Source organism: Protopterus annectens, chromosome 4.part0 (genome assembly GCF_019279795.1).
Source record: "Protopterus annectens isolate FY-2018-M chromosome 4.part0, PAN1.0, whole genome shotgun sequence".
Taxonomy (NCBI): Eukaryota; Metazoa; Chordata; order Ceratodontiformes; family Protopteridae; genus Protopterus; species Protopterus annectens.
Genome location: NC_056733.1, coordinates 1,492,432,702 through 1,492,455,804, shown reverse-complemented (window position 1 = coordinate 1,492,455,804; position 23,103 = coordinate 1,492,432,702). Strand labels below are relative to the sequence as shown.

The 23,103-nt window shown below is 42.7% G+C and overlaps 1 protein-coding gene across 1 annotated transcript in view; it reads left to right on the top strand.

The window, feature by feature from the left end:
* NIPAL4 (NIPA like domain containing 4) overlaps positions 1-23,103 on the top strand; it is a 250,649-nt gene that overhangs the window by 189,544 nt on the left and 38,002 nt on the right. The window contains exon 5 of the mRNA XM_044069333.1: positions 13,781-13,941. Coding sequence (XP_043925268.1) covers positions 13,781-13,941 — 161 coding nt within the window. The remainder of the gene's footprint in view (positions 1-13,780; positions 13,942-23,103) is intronic.

Here is a 23,103-nt window from a genome sequence, read left to right as displayed (position 1 = left end):
GAGAGGTGAAGAAGAGAGTACAGGCAGGATGGAGTGGGTGGAGAAGTGTCAGGAGTGATTTGTGACAGACGAGTACCAGTAAGAGTGAAAGGGAAGGTCCACAAGAGTGTAGTGAGACCAGCTGTGTTATATGGGTTGAAGACAGTGGCATTGACAAAAAAGGCAGGAGTTAGAGCTGGATGTGGCAGAGTTAGATGTTAAGATTTGCACTGGGTGTGATGAGGGTGGACAGGATTAAGAATAAGTATATTAGAGGGTCAGCCCAGGTTAGAAGGTTTGGAGACAAAGCCAGAGAGGCAAGATTACATTGGTTTGGACATGTGCTGAGGAGGGATGCTGAGTATATTGGGAAAAAGATGCTAAGGATAAAGCTACCAGTAACAGGAAAAGAGGAAGGCCTAAGTTGAGGTTTATGGATGTGGTGAGAGGACAATGCAGGTGGTTGGTGTGACAGAGCAAGATGCAGAGGACAGGAAGAAATGGATGAACCACTATGGCGACCCCTAATGGGAACAGCCGAAAGAAGATGATGACTCCTAAGTGATGCATTGGCTAGATTCAGATTCCAACCAAACTCAGTTAACATCATTGAATATGCAGAAAAGTATACCACCACATTATACTAACATGTAAACTGATGTAGTTGTGCAGTACCCTATTAGGAGCAAGTGCAGAGCAAACCCTAGAAACAAACCCACATGGTGGAACCATAATTTCAGCAAGCTTTGTAATGCAAGGAAAATAATTTTGACCAAAAGTCAGAAGAGTAATTCCCAGAATGTTAGAGCTGTTGTCACTGAAATAAACAACTTGGGAACTTAAAAACACCCAGAAAAGCCAAGTTTGAGGCTAAAATAGCTACCTAGCCCAAGATGGTCACAAGGCATTTTCTTTTTCCCAGTTGTGTTCGTAATCTTGAAAGCACAATGCAGCAATGCACTGAGCTGATTGTGAATGATGTTGCCTACACGGAGGCTGTAGAGATTAGTGAACCTACTGGCCAATAAATGTAGGTCCAACTCAGGATCCGGAGAACTGGGAAATGTCAAAAGATACAGTACTGAAATTTGCGCAAAAAAAAAAAAAAATGCAGGAAAAATGTGAGCTTCAGTATCACACCCCACCACCCTCTGATATATCTGTCGAATAACATATGTAGACAAACACATGTAGGTGCATTCATTTTGAGTTTTCCTTCAGTGCATTGCAAATTGAGTTTTGCATAAGACTTCAAAGCCCCTAACATCACAAGCATTGTATTGATTCTGATGCTCGGTCTTAAACAGATTATAGGTGGATACCTACCTGTGCATGTTTTACTGAAAAATGAGTTTAGAAATTGAACTGCTGCCTTCTACTTGCAATAAATTCAGCAGTAAAAATAATTCAGAAAACTTCTGGATGTAAACAACATACATTGCCAAAAACTGTCAAGGGTGCATCCTTCCTGAAAAATGGTAAATTTCTTTAAGGTTTTGTAAGTATGCAGTTAGGTCAGTTAAAACATGGCGTCAGTGAAGTCAACTCCTTGAAAATCTTCAACATTTTCAACACCCAAGTTAACAGGAAGGAAACTGTGCTGTGTACAGTAATACTGTAATAGTATTAATACTAAGTGCTAATACTAGTCACGGCATCATGCATGTGACTGGGGGCAGGATTCATGCTATCCAGCTTTAGCATAGCATGAATGATACCAGCCATAGAATAATCACTTGAAAATGGCTTACTATTTGAGCATTTTTATTAAACTGTTGCTATCCTTTGGATTTACTTGACTATAGAAATAGTTTTCAGCATTTTTAGTCAAAACCGTAATTTTGAAATCTTTAAAAAAATTTTGTTTGGAACATAATATACAAATTGTGGAAAAAATGCAGATGTACATCACTGATTGCCTATGACCTGTATGTACTTGGCTTACTGTTTTCTTCACAATGATGCGTCACCAGAGGTACTATATGGGCAACTATGGAGAATACAAAGGTGACAGCTGGCAGTGAATCTTGTGCGTCAGTGGTTGCTGACTCTGGCAACAAGGTGCATGCTACAGCAGAAATATCATTGCATGTCATTAAGCCATTGTTGTGAACCATTAAGAAAATTCCATTCGAGTACCAATTAATGGGCAAGATGTAGCTGAGCATTAACAAATTAAAAAGGGGGGCAATCCAAGGATGTTAACAGCATGAAGGAGCAGGGCAGGATGAACAAGATGTACAGCTGGTGGTGATGTGCTCATCGTGCAGGTGCACTTTGGCTTAAGAACCTGTGGTGTAAGCAGAGGATGCTTCAGGGGAGCATGTGTGAGTTGGAGATGATGGACTGGTTAGTAAAGAGAATCTGGGTGTAGCAGGAATGAAGAGCATACAGGGTCAGAACAGTGGAAGAATTAGGTCAGGCTGTCAAAAGTGGTGTCTGTGCCTGCCTGCAGAAAGGGGGGGGGGATGAATTAAGGACAATGGCTGGCTTCATGACTAGACAGGCTGACTTCCTTACCATAGTAGCCAAAGGTTCTAAATAGACTTTTTTTATTATTATTTTAAGTGCGGATATCAAACATTTTTTGCTGTCTGAGGACAGAGGCAATGATTTTCAGTATCAGCTTTTGCTGTTTTGTCAGCATCTCTTCAGTGTGTTGTAGGAGGTTTGCCTCCCACCCCCACAAACTCACCCCAATACATACTGGTTAATATATACCATGCTAATCTCTTCACCAGCAGTCCTACTGTATATAGCCGTGATCTAATAACAAAATAAGCATGTAGGGGGATGGTAGTGTTGAATCGTTTTTATACTTAAAAAACAAATATCAAAACACTTTTGAATTGATGAGCTCAACACGAGTCAAATGCTATGCTAAAAGAACAAATATTTCATCTAAAAATTTAGAACTATTTTTTCATAAAACAGTTAACACTTTTTTGTAGAAATTTTCAAGGAAATTCAATTTTATCCTGACCTATGGAACAATTTGTATAAAATTTCTTTTAGTAAAGTCAAATAGATGTTGATGGTTCTCTTACCTATTAAATGTGACTGATCATTGTCTGATTCATGACTTCATCTAGAAATATTCCTTGTGGAGTTAACATTTCACAAGTTTTCGAGGTGAGGTAAAAGTTTCATTCTGAGTTATGGCATCTTAGTGTCTTCCAAATTGATATGAATCATTCCCTAATTTTGATGCTGCCAATATAACTGCTTCCTTCTATGTAACAGGAACATTCTAAGTTTTCAAGAACATATGAAGGAGTTGAATTGATCTAGGGTAAAATGTTTCCCTTGTCTAACCAAAGTTCACTTAGCGAGTCTTGCCTCTAGTCTGCCCCACTGTAACCTCTGCTAACTCCTGCTTTTATGGAGACTTCCTGCTATAATGCCTTCCCTGGTAAGGTAAGACCACAAAATGGTCTCCTTTTGAAGTAAAAATAAAAAATGGACCCCCAGCTAAACCTGGAATATTCGCAAAGTATTCTAAGGCTGACTTCCTGCTATTAAGTGCGAACCTGGCAAATTTTCAAGCCCCCATAAACCCTAAGAACACTGCTGCCTATGCAGAACTGTTCACAGAAACCCTGTAAAAGCATGTTAATAGCTGCATAGAGGCAGCTGTACCCACCATGAAGAAGTACAGAAGCAACTCAAAAAAGCCACCCTGGTGGAATCACAAAATTAATAGACTGTATAACAAGAGGAAGAAAACCATGGCAAAAATTAGGAGGTGCAGCACCCAGCAGGATAAAAGCACTCTCATCAAACTAAACAAACAACTCTGGGACAAAGTCTACCAAAGCCAAATTTGATTTAAGTTTGGCCTCCCAAGCCAAGGGCAACCACAAAGCATTCTTTAGCTAGGTCTGCAACCTCAAAGGCAATACAGAGTTGTGTGCAGTTGTGTGCAGAGCTCGTTGTAAATGGAGTCACCTATACTGAGCCAGAAGACAGAGCAAACCTCCTGTCTGATGAATTCAGCACCAACTTTACCCCTCTCCCCCTCAACCTTCCCTCAGGAAAATATCAAATAACTCTCCCTACTGTCCCTAGGGTACAGGTCCTTGATATTCTCTCCAAGAGCAAGAACACTGCATCAGTGGGCCTAGATGATATCCCAGGATGCCTTCTAAATGGCACGAAACATGACCTATCAGGGCCTCTGGAATTACCTTTTTGGAGGCTTCAGTTAGTTTTGTGCCTCATGAAAGGAGAAAGGCAACAGTCATCCCTCTGCACAAAGGTAGGCCATCTACAGACCCTGGAAACTACAGACCCATAAGCCTCACTAGTCTTGTATGTAAAGCCAAACCTCCAGACATTGGAACCAACCCAGTTTGGTTTTGTTAAGGGCAGATCATGCCTACCCAACCTGGTGGACTTCTTTGAGAAGGTCATCAAAGCAATGGATGAGGGCAAAATTGTTCACACTGCCTACCTTGACCTGGCCAAGGCATTTGGCACAATACCTCACTTGGGCATTGTTGACACTTGAGGTTAGGTACAAACTTGCAGGTCACCCAGCGGATAGCCATCTGTCTCAGAGGTAGGATCCAGGAAGTTAGAATTGGGGAATCCACTTTTACAAAGAGGCCAGTCGCAAGTAGAGTCCCTCGGGGATCAGGTCTTGGACCACTGCTTTTTGGCATTTACTTCTCAGAAGTCAAGGGGAATGTCCGTGGTCTCTGACTAAATTTGCAGATGATTGCAAATTAGGGGCTGTCATTTAATCTCACATTGACACAGCTGTTCACCAGGAGGGGCTGACACAAGATGAACAACTGCTGTCAGAGCCATGAACTAAAATTAAATGCCAGGAAATGCATGATAGTTACCAGGGATGCATGACTTCCCAAAGGATACTATCATATGACAACACACCCCTTAGAGGTGAACCAATAGTCGGGGACTTGGGGACACACACATATAGCAATCTAGCTTTTGACCATCATGTGTCTACAGTGGTGAGGAAATTATTCTATGTTGCACAACTTAAGACGTATGGCATCGAAGTCCAAGGACGTGTTTGTTCCACTGTATTCAGCATTCATCAAACCTATCATTGAGTACAATGCCCCCTTTAGTATGTACCTAACCAGGCTTGTCCAACAATTAGAAAGTACACAGAGGTTCCTCTCTAAAAGACTAGAGGCCGCAAGTAAAATGTCCTGTGCAGACCGCCTCAAGGCCCTATCCTTGTATTCTGTCTCCTAGAGGTTTTTGAGGGGAGGTCTATGCCTGGCATACAGAGCATTGTCAGACCCCACTCTGGTGGACCTCTTGCATATTCACAAAACAAACCGCACCAGAATTACCCATTTGAAGACTTAAACCTTGCCTGGGACATAAATAGGACCTGTTGGAGAGAGAGGTATGTATCCCAGAGACTACACGTCTATGGAATAGACTCCTCTTCCATGTGAAGCAAAGTTCCTCCCTAACCCAATTCAAGTGCAAGTTGGACAATTTGATGGGAAACCGGAAATTTGTCCCTGATTTGGCACTTGTCTCTCTCTCTAATGGACACAGGTAACCTGTAAATGGTTAATCTCCCAGGCCCATGTTTTCACTTATCAAGAGTATCAGATCTTGTCAGAGATTTGGCATGCATGGCTAGGCTTAAGAAGGCTCTTGAAGTAGTTAGCCTGGTAAATGCCTTTGAACTTATGAACCTATAAGAAATAGGATTAGATATTCTTCATGTTTCACTGTTGCAGTAATTACATTTGGGTTATCCTGCTGGCAGGTTGCCCTCAGTTGGCCTGAATTCCAAAGTCTTGGGTCCTGCATCGGCTGCTGTCACCTCTTCCCTGACGTCAGGTCGTCAGGAGTATAAAAGATGCAGCCGACACCATTTTCTTCAATCTCTTGCCGCGCGGTGCCTGAAGCAGAAGCAGTTCGCAAGTGCTGGTCGGCAGACTCCTGAGACTTTCTTGTTCGAGTTTCAGATCCGAAGTCTTCATTAAAAGCTAAGTACCCCGTTGAGGAAACTTTTTTTCCTTGCTCCAGACCGATGTCAGAAAAAGTTAATTGTATTTCTTGTGGGAAGCAAATACCTCATAAGGACTTTCACTCTTACTGTATTCCTTGCCTAGGCCCTGACCACGATGTTTCTAGTTGTCTGTTTTGTGCTAGATTTAACCAACGCACTATTAAGCGTCGGAACAATTTTGCATTAAGCTATTTTGGGTGAAGATTTAATTGTACAATGTTGGACAGCCATCCGACTACTGGAGTTCACAAAAAACGCAAATAAAAAGAAAAAAGGCAACCGAGGTCCAAAACCACCAACGAAGCTTCTCCTAAGCAAGTCACCAGTTCTCAGTGAGGTGCTTTCGCAGCCCCTGATGCCTGCTACTTTAGAGTCGCAGGCCGCTACGGACTCCCACGTAGAGTCAGCCAGGCCGCTGGAAACGCAAGGTATTGGATCCTCGGAGATTGTTTCCTCAGATGGATCCGGAGCCGCTGAGCAGGCATTGGCTTCTGAGGGTGTATTCAGACCTAAACAACTATATATTAAACAGACTTCAAAGGCAAAGACTAAAACACCTATAAAGGCAAAGAAACAAGTTCACCAGTCACATGGACAGGCCTGATGCTGAAGAATCAATTCCTTCAGCTTCTCATCCTGAGGACTACTCTTTTGGGGAAACCTTGCATACCATGAGAGAGCGCTTCCACTGGGAGAGCCAAGATTTTTCAAAATCTAAGAAAAGGTTCAGAGACTTCCTTTTACTACCTCAACACAGGCCTCTAGCTATTCCACGTGTGTTGGACATTGTAGATGTGTTTTCAGAGTCTAGTCTGACCCCTGACTCCTTACCTCCAGCTCTTGTTAAACCGGACAGATACTACAGGGTCCCTGACTCTCATAAATTTATTTTCAAAAACCCTACTGCAGACCCAGAAACTATTTCTCAGGGTCCCAAAGGGGTCAAGGATTCCACTGCAAAAAACCCTACCCCCTCTGACAGGGATTCTATGGCACTGGATATATGGAGAAAAAAGATTTTCACATCTGCTACTTTAGATATAAGGGCCTTAAATTGCCAGTTTCATGAAATGCTCAAATATCAGCAATATATCATGACACTGCTTAAACAGAAAATTATGGTAAATTCTGAATGTGCAGAAAACAAAGAAATGCAGGATTTATTGCATGCAGCTGAACAAGTTGGAAAGCATACTTTGCAATGTGGTTTTGATTCTCTGGAGGCCTCCTGCAGGGCCACTGTTACGGGTTCTGTCATTAGGAGGCATGCTTGGTTAAAGGAACAAAACCTGCCTGATAATGTTAAAGCAAAATTATTAGATGCTCCATTGCAACATGATACCTTGTTTGGTGTTAAGGCAGAAGAGGTGTTAAAGAAAATGGAGGACAAAGCTAAATCTATGCAAACTGTCAAGGATTTCTTAGAGGTACAGCCACCTAGATTTAGCAGACACTGGCCTACAAAGAATTGGTCCTTTCCAGTCTCTCAGACCTCAAAGGGGCAGATCCAGACGCCCTAGAGGCAGATCACAGCCGCAAGGTTCCTACAGGTCTAAGCAATGGAGTGCTTCTACCTCCAAAGGTGGGTGCTTCTACCTCCAAAGGTGGCAAAGACAAGACACAACCATACAGGAAACAGTCCCAATGACTTTCCCCTGCCTGCACCAAGCACTTATCTTCTGGCAGCACCCTTAGGGAGAAAACTAGCACTTTTTTCTCAATTGGCACATTATAACCCAGGACAAATGGGTTCTCGACAGTGTCACAAGGCTACAAGTTTCACTTCCATACCCTGCCAAGGACAAACGGTTGGCCAGACCTGCCAAAAAATCAGTGGGCAGAGGCTCATAAACAAGTCGCAGCTCTCATGGACTTGAGGGCCATTCAACAAGTGCCACAGCAAGAGCAGGGACAGGGATTTTACTCAAGACTGTTGGTACCCAGAAAGGACAAAGCATGGAGACCAATACTGGACCTATCTATTCTAAACACTTTCCTGGACATACCAAAATTCAAGATGTTTACCTTGCAGCAGCTTCTGCCCGTGCTGGGCAGCAAGGCTTGGATCGTAACTTTAGACCTAAAAGAGGCATACCTGCATGTCCCAATCAGACAATCATGCAGAAGATACCTCCGATTCAAGGCTGGCTCAAAGCATTACCAATTTTCTGCACTGCCCTTTGTGAAGACCCTGGGTGCAGTAGATTAAGCCAAAGTGCCTGGCACCATTAATTGCTTACTGCAGACAGAGGGATACAAATATATCCTTACTTGGACCAACTGCCTCATACAAGCAGAGAACAAGGACATTCTACTTCAGCATCTGACATTTGTGAAAAGACTTTTGACATGCCTAGAATACACAGTCAGCAAAAATAAATCAAAACTCTTACCCTCTCAAGAGATGATATTCCTGGGTGCAAGCTTAAATACAACTGCCCAGATGACTTATCTCACTCCAGACAAAGACAACTGACTACCTATTTCAAGGAAATGGTAACAAAGGCCCAGTTATCTGCAAGAAAAATTCTGCAGGCTTTGGGCTTCATGGCATCCTGCATCTTACTAATTCCATATGCAAGACTGCATATGAGGAAAGTTCAGTGGTACCTAAAAAGTGTCTGGACACAACATTGCCACAGCCTGGAAACCATGATTACTCTCATTCCCTGCCTGCAACAGGAGTTTCGATGATGGGCAAAGGTTTGTCACCAAAACAAGGGACAGCCATTCTCACTACCCCCAGCCAGGCAGAGCCTAACGACAGATGCTTCAGATTATGCCTGGGGGGCACACATGGCAGGAAGAGGCATTCAGGGCACCTGGTCCACAAACCAAAAGCATCTACATATCAATCAAAAAGAGATGCTAGCTGTTCAAAATGCCCTGACGGCCTTCAAGGACCTATTTCATCTGGGATAACTACTGATAAAGATAGACAACATCACGGTCATGTGGTACATAACCAAGCAGGGGGGCACTCATTCTTACCCCCTTTGCAGACAAGCCATGGCTTTATGGGACACAGCATTGACTTACCAAGTCCATCTACAGGCACAATTCCTGCCAGGAAAGGAAAATACTGTGGCAGACTAAGTAAGCAGAAACCTCATGGATCCCCATGAGCGGCACCTGGATCCACACGTCTTCAGCATAACAAAGAAATGGGGACGCCCGGATATAGATCTATTTGCCTCCCCTCACAACAATCAACTAAAAAGATTCTGCACAAGGACCTATCACAGACAAGCTTGGAAATTGGACGCCTTATCTTTCAACTGGACAAATCTATTAGTATATGCCTTTCCTCCACTGCCTCTCCTCCCCAAGGTAGTCCTGAAGGTCAGACAGGAGAAACCAAAAATGATTCTGATTGCCCTAGACTGGCCACGCCAGTACTGGTATCCGAGCTTAAGGAACTTGTCCCAATGCCCAGCCTGGACCTTACCTCAAATACCTCATCTGCTGTCCCAGCAAAACGATCAGATTCTGCACAGCCAACTAAGGACCCTAAACCTGGCAGCATGGCAGATAATGTAGCCATACAAACCACACCTCTCAGTAAAGCTGTGATGGATGTCATTTTAGAAGCCAGAAGGCCTAGTACTAGAAAATCATATGCTGGGAAATGGAAGAGATTTTGTGCTTGGAACCAAGCTCAAGGAACTGATACAGCTGTCCCAAATATTCCTCAGATTTTGCAATACTTAACTGAGATGCTGGGTAAAGGTCTATCTTTTTCATCAATTAAAATCCATGCCTCTGCCATTTCGGCTCATTACAATACAGAGCCACCACTCTTTTCACATCCTTTATTAAAGCAGTACCTCAGAGGAGCCAAAAACCTAAGGCATCCAAGGAGAACACCAATACCTGCATGGGACCTCCACTATGTCTTGGAAAAACTCACATTACCTCCTTTTGAGCCAGCTGCTACTGCGGATATAAAGTTCTTATCTTGGAAAACAGCTCTGCTCCTAGCAATAACTTCTGCAAGACGAGTTTCAGAGCTACAGGCTCTCATGGCTGTGGAACCCTTTATCTTTTTTTATCCAGACAGGGTCTCTCTGAGAGCAAACCCTACATTTATGCCTAAGGTGGTATCCAGTGTAGCCCTTAACCAAACTATACATTTGCCAACTTTTTATCCAAATCCACAGAACGGGGGGGGGGGAATTCTGCGTTCTTTGGACATACACAGACAACTTAGATTCTACTTGGACAAAACTAAAGTTTTCAGAAAGACAGCCTTTCCTTGTGCTGCTGCGGCATATGCCACTAGTAATTGTTCTATCTCCAACCAGACTATTTCAAAGTGGATAGGTCACTGCATTCATTTCTGCTACTCACAGCATGGCAAGCCAGTGCCTAAGGGCATTAGGCCACATTCAGCCAGAGCTGCAGCCACTTCTGCAGCTTTTCTCGGGAGTACCAACCAAAGACATTTTAGAGGCTGCTACATTGGAGTTCAGCACATACCTTTACAAAACATTACAATCTGCCTCTTTACTCTAAATCCAGGGCAGGCTTTGCCACTGCAGTACTGCAGGGCCTCATAGCCGCTCCTAATGTTGTTTAGCTCCAGCCCCCCAACCATAGCTTTGGGAATCTACCCAAATGTAATGACTGCAACAGTGAAACATGAAGAACATAGTACAGTTGTGTACACTTACCATAAATGTAGATGTTCGAGTGTATTGACTGTTGCAGTCCAGGTTACCCACCCGCCATCCCCCTTATTTTTTGCTGGAACTTATCTTTACTTCTCTAATCTATACAACCTAGGTGGTGTATTTGCTTATAGATGAAGGTAAAGCTTATTTTGGGGCATGTATGTTTTATTTACATATTTTTAGCCTACCCTTTTGGGGAAACCTGACATTTGGGGCAAGAAAAACTGAAGAAAATGGCGTCTGTTGCATCTTTTATACCCCTGACAACCTGACGTCAGGGAAGAGGCGACAGCGGCTGACGCAGGACCCAAGACTTTGGAATTCAGGCCGACTGAGGGCAACCTGCCAGCAGGATAACCCAAATGCAATGACTGCAACAGTGAATACACTCTTAACATCTACATTTATGGTAAGTGTATACAATTGTACTTTTCTCCTCCTGCTTCACTTCTAACTGCTGTAAACCAGGAGTTCTCAAAGTTTTGTCTTCTATTCTGCAGCACCTTTGTGTTTGTCTTTTAACTGACTGATGATCTGCAAGTATATTTGGATATTATGTCTCATCCACTTTCTTCAAACCAGCCATGTCTGGCAGCATAGAGGACTGTGGGGTTGGCATAATGGTTGATATCATTACTTCACATATACAAGGTGTACAGGCTGTGATTCTGACTGTTTGCTAAGACTTGTATATATGAAAGGCTGCAGGCTGTTGATGCTACTTCCTGTGGTATAAGCTTTGATTTCTTTAGTCTTAATTTGCTTACTGTGACCTTGAACAAGTCACTTGACCAGACAGTTGGGAATGTGGGCTAGGTTACTGATTGGTGGTCTGGATTTCATGTCTAAGAATTACATACGAGCTACAATCCTTCACATTTTTGCTCCCTCTGTCTTGTAGTCAGTAACCTGTGATCAGTAGAGCTGCAGACATAACTGTCTTTGTGTGACTGTCGTAACAGTTTATGCTTTTTATCCATCCTTCACATGTCTATCAACCTTTCTTCCTTGACTGATTCATCATTATGCTTGGTCTACAGATCTTTGAATTTTTTAGTCTGCAAATCTAATCTAGAACAATGATATCTGGGGGCATCTCCCTTTTAAGATGCGTTTTTAAACTAGTCCCATTTCTTAGTCATTCTCCGATTTACTATGTTGTAAATTAATTCTATTTTAATTGGCGTAAAGAAGTAGGTGTGTATTGCTTCAGAAAATAAATGGGAAATCTCCATTGCCCTCCTAAAGAGGAAATCCTGGCAAATTTAATTATCTGTGATCTTTAACTGTGTAAGAATGGGTGTATTGTGATGATTCTAGTTTTATAAAAATCAATGCCCTGTAGAAGAGCTGTAATTCTATGAAATTATGTCCACTCTGTCTCTGGGTGTAATTATATACCTACAAACCTCAAAATATGCTGCACCTGTATACCCACGTAGCCTCCTCTAACAGAAAATATCATTTCCCTTTTTGTATACAAGGGACATGTAGTAGAGATCATTTGAGATGCTTCTTTCTTTCTGTAACAAAGACCGCACACTCCATAATCAAAACCTTCTGATGGTTATTCAGATGTCCTTTTTTGTATTGCAGTTGTCTAAGGCTTTACTTTCCATAAAAAATAGTGTTGGCATTAGTAAATCCATTAATATTTCTGTTCATGTTGTAAAAATCTTCCCTCCCGGATGCGCTTCTGTCCATTCATCTTCACTATTGTAAATAGTGAGTATTGAGATGAAAAGTAAACATATATTTTACTTTCTCTTATCCAATTCGTGTTAATTTTTAAGTTCAGAAACCATAATGTATTTACAAAAGAATCCAACTGAATAGTTTTTGTGATTTACACCATTAAATGGTGTAAATCTACTGTAAAATATTTTGACCTAGCTCAAAAGACAACAGTGCCTGGTAAGTGATAAACCTTGGTGACTCCGTTCACCCTACCTACAGTCACCCCAGTCAAACTATATTGAAGTTTTTTTTGTAACACAGCACAGTTCCTTCCTCTTCAGTCTGATCACCAGCTGCCTGACAGATATTCTGTGCTTTGCTTTATTTGAGAATAGATGTACACCACCCCTATATCTAAAACTCTCTCAAACCAATCTTTCAGATCAAATAAATGGGGGTAAATTTTTTTTTTGGCCATTCCATAATGACTTGCCTATTGCACTGCTGGTTCATATAGTCAAGTGCTCCTCACAAATCTGTTCGAACTATAGTCTTTTAAAGTTCTTATTAAATCCATCTGAAAACCTATATTTTGTAAGCAGAATTTGTCCCTTCCATTTCTTGTGAACATTTATATTTGTACATTTGCATTCAGTGTATGCAGCTCTGTTAATCTGGTCTCAAAATGATAGCTGCCTACATTGCAGCACAATCAACACTTTATCTTTGTATAACTTCCCCTTTTCACTACCTTGTCTCTGTATAGCTTCCCCTTTTTCACTACCTTTGGCAATAAAGCTTTGTAGTAAACACAACCCAAGACCATGTTCCAGTAACTGCCTTTTTACTAACCAGTCACTGCAGGAGAACGAGGGCTCCCCCTCTACATATACATGTTTGAAACTTGTTGTTTTGGAACTTCTTTCTTTTTAAAATGCTTTGTTGCAAGAAAAAAAAAAGGGTAATTCTGGGGGGGGGGGTCGCCTCTTTGGTTTCAGTTAAAAAGCTTTATTTCATCGTTTACTTTGCTGCAATATGCATGGCTTTCTTGTCTCTGTATCATACATGCTTTAAAAGTTGCAAAGTCTTTATTTTTGGCTACTGAGCTACACCTGTTTAGTTTATTCAGGTTCCCTGAAAAAGTTTGATTAACTGTTCACTAATACCCTGCCCTCTCTATCATTAATCTCTATATACTCGCATGGCCCTCTCTTATCCTTCGCATATGTGCAGCAGTGCATACTGCAGCCAACTTTTTAAATCCACTAGAAAATACCCCCTTTAAAACAATGCTTGGTTAAAAAAAAAAATTAGATTTGATAGTTTGCATTTATTCATTACTGTATTTTGTAGTGTTATGTGATCCTCTTGTTTTGTTGCTGTTAATTACTTCATAATTTATAGCAAGTTGCTTTCATTAACAGCATGTATTTTTTCTCTGCAGTGCAGTTATGTCGTCTTATCTACTGGAAGAGAGACTTAACCTATTTGGTAAACTGGGCTGCATGCTGAGTGTCTTGGGAAGCACGGTCATGGTGATCCATGCTCCTGAAGAAGTCGAGGTCACCACACTTGATGAGTTGGCCTCTAAAATGAAAGAGCCAGGTACGTACATAATTTAATACTCAAAACAAACTAGTTTGCCGTATTTGTAAACTGTACATCTTCCTGTTTTTTTGGTACATTGGAGAGGGGGGAGGACGTGAGTCTTGGCATCTGTGTTAGTCCATTTTGTACTGGGTTTTTTCCCTGTATTCATACTGGTGCCCAGTGATGCAAGCAATCAGAGAATCCTATTTTCTTTTGCAGTAAATAAGAAAGTGCTCAGTCGTGCAGTGTATGTAATGTGAACTTGTGAACATGTATTAGTGATGGTGTGGTGATAACACATTGGGGTCCTGCTCATCCTTTGCTATTCATTGAATCTTTAGCAATAACTTTGGGGGGGGGGGGGATGCTGAAGACTGTGTGAAAGGTGTTGCGGGATCAAGGAGAATTGGGTATGCGAGGCATTTCTGCAGTGCATATTCAGTAGTTGCATTTGAAGCAGTGTGACGTTTTCATAGGATTTTCATGCAAGGGCTTGATTATCTTTTCCCAGTGAACTGTTCCTCAAAGCATTGTTTCACACAAAAGCAGAAGTCAGTACAAAATTGTGTTCATGTACTCCTTTTGTGGTAGTATGTGTGTGTGTGTAACAACAAAAGCTATTTATACCCCTGTTTAATGGGGGTATTATGGTAGGAAGTATGTTCACCCCCCCCCCCCCAAAAAAAAAGAAAGCTTCAGCCCACAGCTTATGAGTGCACAATTTAACAAGTCACTGTGGTCAACAAGCTAGACTTCACTAGATTGTAAACATTTTCTTTTGTTTACAGGTGTAGTCCTATTAGACTTGTGGCTCATTTTCAGGGAGTTTGCCCTTCTCGGCTCTCCACTGGAACATAAGTGGATAATGTCTCTGTGTTCTGAAACTTTCAGTTGAAAGAACAGCTCCATCCAAGGGCCATGTTTCTCATTACAAAGAGCTGTTCCTTCCCATTAACCCAGTTCCAAGAATGTTGCATAGACACTCAACACTTGCATCAAAAATTTGTAGTATACACACTAATTCTATCTCTGCTTGGGTTGAGAGTGCCTTCTGTGTGGAGTCTGTATGTCCTCCCCGCGGTCGAGTGGGCATTCGAAAGACATGCGTTGAATGGGAGTGCCTTCGTTGAAGGTTGGGCATCGGGCTGGCAACTTGACACCATAAAAAACAACTGCCAATCATTAGCGGACCGGAGTTCCGCTGTGGCGACCCCTAACCGGGAAAAGCCGAAAGACAGCAACACACTAATTCTATCTGAAGCTGTTCTGTGTAGGCACTGGAATTTTCAGAAATGTTGAATATTTAGATGCTGGCAAGTAGGTTAGGAGGTTGATCTTTTTTCCTGACCTTCAAATGTAAAGTAATTGGTTAGGGTTCTGGTTGGATTTTGTTAAATACTGCTATGATATTAACTTCATGTTCTGACAGTAGTACATGTCATGTTCTGTGTCTGGTTATGCACTGAAACTTTCTAGTTCATTTCTTCTTAGCTAATGCTGTTGGAAGGGAAGTTTGGTTATTTATAGCCTGCAGAATGCTTTACTGTTGAGTATGACTGGGGCATGGTGAGTTTGCTTTGTGCTACTAAATTTTACTGTTGTACATTTTGGCAGAACTGAGCAGTTTGACTTTTTTTCTGAATCGTTGCCTGCTTACATACATAACATGAAAGATTGGGGGGGGGCTGTTGCAAAAAAAATGCTTTATTTGTAGTTGTGTTTTTATATAGCTTAAATGATGGTTAATTCCACAGGACTAGCATAACTTCAGATGTCAAGACTAAGTTTATGACAACGGGCACATCATTTGAACCTGTTGTTCTATCCCAGAACAGCTTAAAATAGACAGGATCCTTTGCTACGAGGTCCCATCTATGGTAGTCAGAATTGGCTACTACAAGTTTACTGAAGTCAGTTGGATGCGATACAGTTTTGTTTCAGTTCTCAAAGTACATGCGCAAGCTAATTCATAGTCTAGTAGTCCCATCAGTTGAGTGCATCTCTTTAATGATGGAATGCTTTGAATGGGGAAATTGCTTGGATGCTAAGCATTAGAAGTTATTAAAAAAATACTTTCCTTTGGAGTAGTTGGTAGAATGTGGGACTACTGCCTTTTAGCAACATGAAATGCTTATAAAGGTTCATTGCTGTAGTAATTGTGCCTGATCCACTGGAATTGGCGGCAGGATGACATATGCTATACAGATATAACACTTGGACCTTTTGGGCATTTCAAGGTAGAATTGAACCCCCACCCATCTCTATAATGCCCAGGATCTTGGCATACAACTCATCTAAAGGAAGAGCAGCCCCTTAAGTCTTCAGTACTTTTTACTGTCTTTTAAAGCCTGTTGGGAAGAGCAGGTTGTTCCTATGGCTGATTAAGGATAATGAATTATGCTTGCAGATGTTCATCGTGCATACAGCTGCAGTCATAACAGATGGGTTATCCTGCCGTCAGGTGGGTCCTCTGTCGGCTGAATTCCAAAGTCTAGGTCCGACGTCGGTTGTAGTCGCTTCTTCCCTGACGTCAGTGCGGCAGGGGTATAAAAGAACCAGCAGACGCCATTTTCTTCAGTCTTTCTTGCCGTGCGGTGCCTGAAGCAGAAGCAGTTCGCAACTGCCGGTCGGTCAGCTACTGAGATTTACGAAAATATTTCAGCCGAAGTCTTCTTGAAAGCTAAGTACCCCGTTGGGGAAACTTTTCTTGCCTCAGACCGATGTCAGGCAGTTAATAATTGCATTTCATGTGGGAAGCAAAGACCGCATAAGGATTTCCATTCCTTCTGCATTCCTTGCTTAGGCCCAGACCACAACGTCTCGGTCTGTCGTTTCTGTGCTAGATTCAACAAACGCACTATTAAGCGTCGGGCGGAGTTCGCCCAACACTATTTTGGTAAAAAATTTAATTGCATTATGTCGTCGGATACTCAGACTCCAGTTTTGACTAAAAGACGCAAAGATAAGGACCAACAAACGAGGTCCGCGACTTCTACTGACACCACGCTAAAGCCGGCTACAGGTGCTCCGGTCCTCAGTGAGGCGCCTATGCAGCCCCTGAGTACCGATGACGCTTCTTTGGCGGTGTCTCCTGTGCCCGAGGTCGCAGGCTGCTCGGCCCCCACTCCGACTACAGATACCGACGCCACTCTTCGCAGGGAAACTCAGACTTTAGACAGGCCTGCCACCTCTCAAGGTGTCTTCAGGCCTTCCTCTTTTTCCATTAAGGCTTTCACAAAATCTAAAGCAGCCATGCAAACTAAAAGAAAAGCTCCACAGAGCCCCTGTCAAGGCCCCATGCCTAAAAAACAGATGCTCAAAATGGCTGAGGATTTGATTACTCTTATCGGGGGTTCTCAACCCCCCTCGGACAAAAGGCCCAGATTGGAGGAAGACTACCCTTCCTCAGACCAAGCCTCTATTACCTCAGAACATTCTGAGGACCAGGAATATTCATATTCCCCTTTTGAAGATTCTGATGCTGAGGAGTCCATTCCCTCGGCCCCCCCCCCCCCCCCATGAGGACTATTCTTTTGGGGAAACCTTACATACCTTGAGGGAACACTTTCACTGGGAAGGCCAAGATTACTCAGATTCCAAGAAAAGGCTCAGGGATTTTCTCTTGCTTCCTCAGCACAGGCCTCTGGCTATCCCTCCTGTCTTGGATATTTTAGATGTGTACACCGAAGCCAGCCTCAACCCAGTCCTGTTAAACCTGATGGGTATTACCGGGTCCCTGATTCACACCAATTCCTATACAAAAGCCATGCTGCTGACCCAGAAACTATTTCACAGGGTCCCAAGGGAATTAAGGCCTCTACTGCCAAAATCCCATTACCTTCAGAGAGAGATTCCAGAGCTTTAGAAAGGTGGGGGAAAAAGGTATACACCTCGTCCACTTTAACCATGAGGGCATTAAACTGTCAGTTCCATATGTTAAAGTATCAACAGTTTTTGTTATCACAGTTGGAAAAGCAAAATGACACAACCTGAACAACCAGATTTAAAGGAGTTGCAGGATTTGTTGTATAGTGTAGAGCAAGTGGGTAAACATACCTTGCAATGTGGTTTTGATGCTTTAGAGGCCTCATGTAGAGCTGCTGTTACAGGGTCTGTCATACGTAGACATGCTTGGCTCAGAGCAAACCTTACCAGATCATGTTAAAGCTAAATTACTAGATGCACCTCTTCAAAAAGATGTATTGTTTGGTGTTAAAGCTGAGGAGGTACTAAAGAAAATGGAGGAAAAGGCAAGATCAATGCAAATGGTGAAAGATTTCCTACAGGTACAACCTCCACGTTTCAGCAGAAACTGGCCTTCAAAAAATTGGTCCTTTCCAGCCACGGATAGACCTCAGAGGTAGATACAGGCGCCCGAGGGGTAGAGGGCAATCTCAAGGATCATTTAGAGCCAGACAATGGCAAGCACCTACACCAAGAGGTGGAGAAGATAGATCACAGTCATTCAGAAAGCAGACACGATGACATTCCCCTTTGCATGCCAAGCAAAGCTTTAATGGCAGCACCTTTAGGTGGAAAACTGGCATTATTTTCAAAAAATTGGCATATTGTCACAAAAGATAAATGGATCCTGGACATTGTAGACAGAGGCTACAGATTCCATTTTCACATCCTTCCAAAAATGAGAGGCATGCCAAACCTGCCACAAAATCAAAGGGCAGAGGTACAAAAACAAATTTCAGCTCTCACGGACATGAAAGCTATTCAAGAGGTACCTGCAAAAGTACAGGGTTAAGGTTTTTATTCCAGACTATTCCTGGTACCAAGGAAGGACAAAGATTTGGAGACCTATTTTGGACCTATCCATCCTAAACACATATCTACTCGTACCAAAATTCAAGATGCTCACATTACAGCAGCTTCTTCCCATGCTGGGCAAGGAGTCTTGGCTGGTAACATTGGGCCTCAAGGAGGCATACCTGCATGTCCCTATCAGACAAGATTGCAGAAGATACCTCAGATTTCTTGCAGGTTCAACCCATTATCAATTCTCTGCATTGCCCTTTGGCTTATCTACTGCGCCCAGAGTGTTTAAGAAATGCCTGGCATCAGTAATTGCCTTCTGCAGACTTCAAGGGATACAAATATACCCATATCTGGATGACTGCCTGATCCAAGCGGACAGCAAGCACATACTTCTGAAACACCTGACGTTTGTAATAAAATTGTTGAAATTTCTGGGATACACAGTCAACAAAAAGAAATCAAAACTAATACCCTCTGAAGCAATAATTTTCCTGGGTGCCAGCTTGAATACAAACACCCAGATGGCCTACCTCACGCCAGAGAAGCAAGGGCAACTAACTCAGTACTTCAGAAAAATGGCAACCTTCACCAGGCTGACTGCAAGGAAAGTCCTGCAGGCTCTGGGATTCATGGCATCTTGCATCCTGCTGATCCCATGTGCAAAGCTGCATACGAGGAAACTTCAATGGTACCTAAAAAAACATATGGTCTCAACACAGCCACAGTTTGGAAACAATTATACCACTCATTCCATGTCTTCAAAAGGAATTTCTGTGGTGGGCTCAAGCATGCCAAAGAAACATAGGTCTCCCCTTCTGCATGCCTCAAGCAAATCATATCATCACAACAGACACGCCTCAGACTATGCCTGGGGGGCGCACATGACAGATCAGTGCATTCAGGGCAAATGGTCCCAAAAGGAGAAGCACCTACACATCAATCAAAAGGAAATGCTAGCAGTGCAAAATGCTATTATGGCCTTCAAAGACCTACTGCATCCAGGCCAGCTATTGATAAGGACAAAACACCACAGTGATGTGGTACATAAACAAACAGGGAGGAACTCATTCATACACCCTGTGCAGACTAGCCATGTCCCTTTGGAACACGGCTCTGGAATTGCAAATCCAACTTCAAGCACAATTCCTGCCAGGGAAGGAAAACACGCTGGCAGACCACCTAAGCAAAAATATGACAGATCCACACGAATGGAAGTTGCATCCTCAAGTTTTCGCAAAGATAATTCAGGCATGGGGTCGGCCAGACATAGATATCTTTGTTACCCACAGAAATTACCAACTGAAAAAATTTTGCTCAAGAACCTGTCATCCACAGGCCTGGAAAGTGGACGCACTTTCTTTCAATTGGACAACATTGACAGTCTATGCCTTTCCACCTCTTCCTCTTCTGCCCAAAGTTCTATTAAAAGCCAGAGCAGAGAGGCCAAAGATGATTCTCATTGCTCCAGACTGGCCAAGACAACACTGGTATCCACTCCTGAAGAGCCTGACACATTCCCCACCATGGATCCCACCTCTAATGCCTCTTCTGTTGACCCAGCACAACTTCAAAACTCTTCACAGTCAGCTGAAAACCCTCAATCTAGCTGCATGGAGGATTCCTTAATTTCCCAACAGACCCTCCTCTCCAAGGAGGTGCAGGATATTATCTTGGAGGCCAGAAGACCTTCTACTAGAAAAGCATACTCCGCCAAATGGAAAAGGTTTTGTGCCTGGAATCAGAAAAAGGGCCAGAATCCTTGGGTACTAAATTTGCCTCAAATATTACAGTACCTAGCTGAGATGTTAAACAGTGGACTTTTTCTCCTCCATCAAGATCCATGCTTCAGCCATTTCTGCACAATACAACACTGATCCTCCTTTATTCTCTCATCCTCTCTTAAGACAGTTCCACAGAGGGGCTAAGAATATAAAACCCCCAAGGAAGCCACCAGTACCTGCTTGGGACCTCAACTTCATTTTAGAAAAACTGACCCTGCCTCCATTTGAGCCAGCTGCTTCAACAGAACTGCAACATTTGTCATGGAAAACAGCCTTCCTTCTGGCTATCACCTCAGCATGCAGGGTTTCGGAACTACAAGCCCTCATGGCTGTGCAACCTTTCATCATTTTCCATCAGGACAGAGTTTCCTTACGAACTAACCCTTCCTTTATGCCAAAGGTAGTATCCAGTGTAGCCGTGAATCAGACTACCCACTTACCTACCTTTTATCCTAACCCACAAAACAAATGGGAAAGACTACTACATTCCTTGGACATTCACAGACAACTTCGTTATTATTTGGACAGGACAAAGCCATTCAGAAAATCAGAGCAACTCTGTGTCCTATGCTACAGGTGCTCAAGGAAAGGCTATTTCCAAACAGACAATCTCAAAATGGATATCCCACTGCATACGCTTTTGTTACTCATTTCATGGAAAAACTGTACCTACAAGCATCAGATCTCACTTCACAAGGGCCACAGCTACCTCTGCAGCTTTCCTCAGGGTGATTCCTACCAAGGATATTTTGGAAGCAGCCACTTGGAGTTCTGTGCACACTTTCTCCAAGCACTATCACCTCCCACTATACTCTAAATCTAGAGTGGGCTTTGCCACAGCAGTCTTGCAGAGCATCCTTGCTCCTCCTAGTTCCACTTAGTGCCTGCCACCCCTTTTTTAGCTTTGGGATTCTACCCATCTGTTATGACTGCAGCTGTATGCACGATGAACATAGTACAGTTTTGTACCTACCATAAATGTAGATGTTCGAGTGCTAATACAGCTGCAGTCCAGGTTTCCCTCCCTCCATCCCCTCTTGGGACAGGCCTTATGACAAACACCTCTTCATACAACCTGATTGGAGTATTCTTTTATGGTGTATTTGCAAACTACTGTTTTTTGATTGTATTACATTGCATTATTACATAAATTTATGTTTTGCCTTCCTTCTGGGGGCACCTGACATCTGGGGCAAGAAAAACTGAAGAAAATGGCGTCTGCTGGTTCTTTTATACCCCTGCCGCACTGACGTCAGGGAAGAAGCGACGACATCCGACGCCGGACCTAGACTTTGGAATTCGGCTGACCGAGGACCTGCCTGACGGCAGGATAACCCATCTGTTATGACTGCAGCTGTATTAGCACTCTAACATCTACATTTATGGTAGGTACAAAACTGTACTTCATGGTGCATATGGTCATTGCTTCTTCCCGAGGGCTTTCATGGTGTTTGCAGTATTTTGGGTTAGCACAATATGAGAAGTGGTGCAAGCCCAAATCACGCTGGTTTTAGGCAATTATTGATGCATGGGAAGATGGTAAAATGTTACATATTTAACTGAGTTTAAGGTAAGTGCCTTTATTAAAACCTGTCTGATATGTTTGTCATAGGATAATTGAATACTGGGTGATCAGTAAAGTAGACCATTGGGAGCCTGATAAATGAAATGCCCACTACTTGAACCCTCTATCCATAAGGGTCCAAGGAGGTAGACAAGGGCAAGTTTTAAGGATCCTGTATCAGCTCATCCAGGTTAGAGCTTGGAGAGCTGCCTTGTTTGGTAATAGAGAGGGTTATGCCATAGGTAGGGTATCATTTGGGAGAGGTATATATCCCACTAATGGGTTCTGTTATTACAATCTAAATTTAAATCCCTAGAGTGGGTGCTGGTAGTACTGCCAGTTTTATGAATGTGTAAAAGGTCAAACTGGATAAGGTTGTTTGCAGACTTGTAAACTAAATGGAGCTTACCACTTCGATTTGTAGGAGATGGAGTAGAGTGATAAGGCTTTTAGAAATTATGTAAATTAAGGAGCCTTGTATTTTGAGATGATCTGGATAGATGCATGCCAAAGGGACTTTATATGGGTGTGGCTCTGATAAGGGAGGAGGAGTACGAGCAGTAACTTAAACCTGTTGAAACTCCAAATTTATACAAAGTAGAATGATTTCGTCAGGATAGTTGATACATGGTCAGACGTGTCATAGATCCTTATGACTGGCTCTGTTTTTGACAGGGAGTTATTTGAGATAGGTGCAGGTGTATTCCTGCGCACTAAAAAAAAAAGGCAGCACTGCATTTCTTTGTACTGCGCTTAAACTCTCCTGATGTCAGATATTTGTGAGTTATCCTCTTTTGGAGGATATCTGCGTCATCTAGTGAATTGGTGACGTTATTTTTTTGTTGCAGGCCTAGCGAGAGACCATTGATGCTTGGACATAAAGTACATCTTGAAAGTGTGGCCTCAAGTACCACTGGTTACCTGCCTTTTCAAGGAATGTGCGCCAGTAACCCTGACAAATGTGGCTATTGCTAGAGAGACACTTAACTGTTCTGTGAGTTACATAACTAAACATTTAATTGGGTCAGTTGTCTCAGTAATGCCAGAGTGTGGGGCAGTATCAAT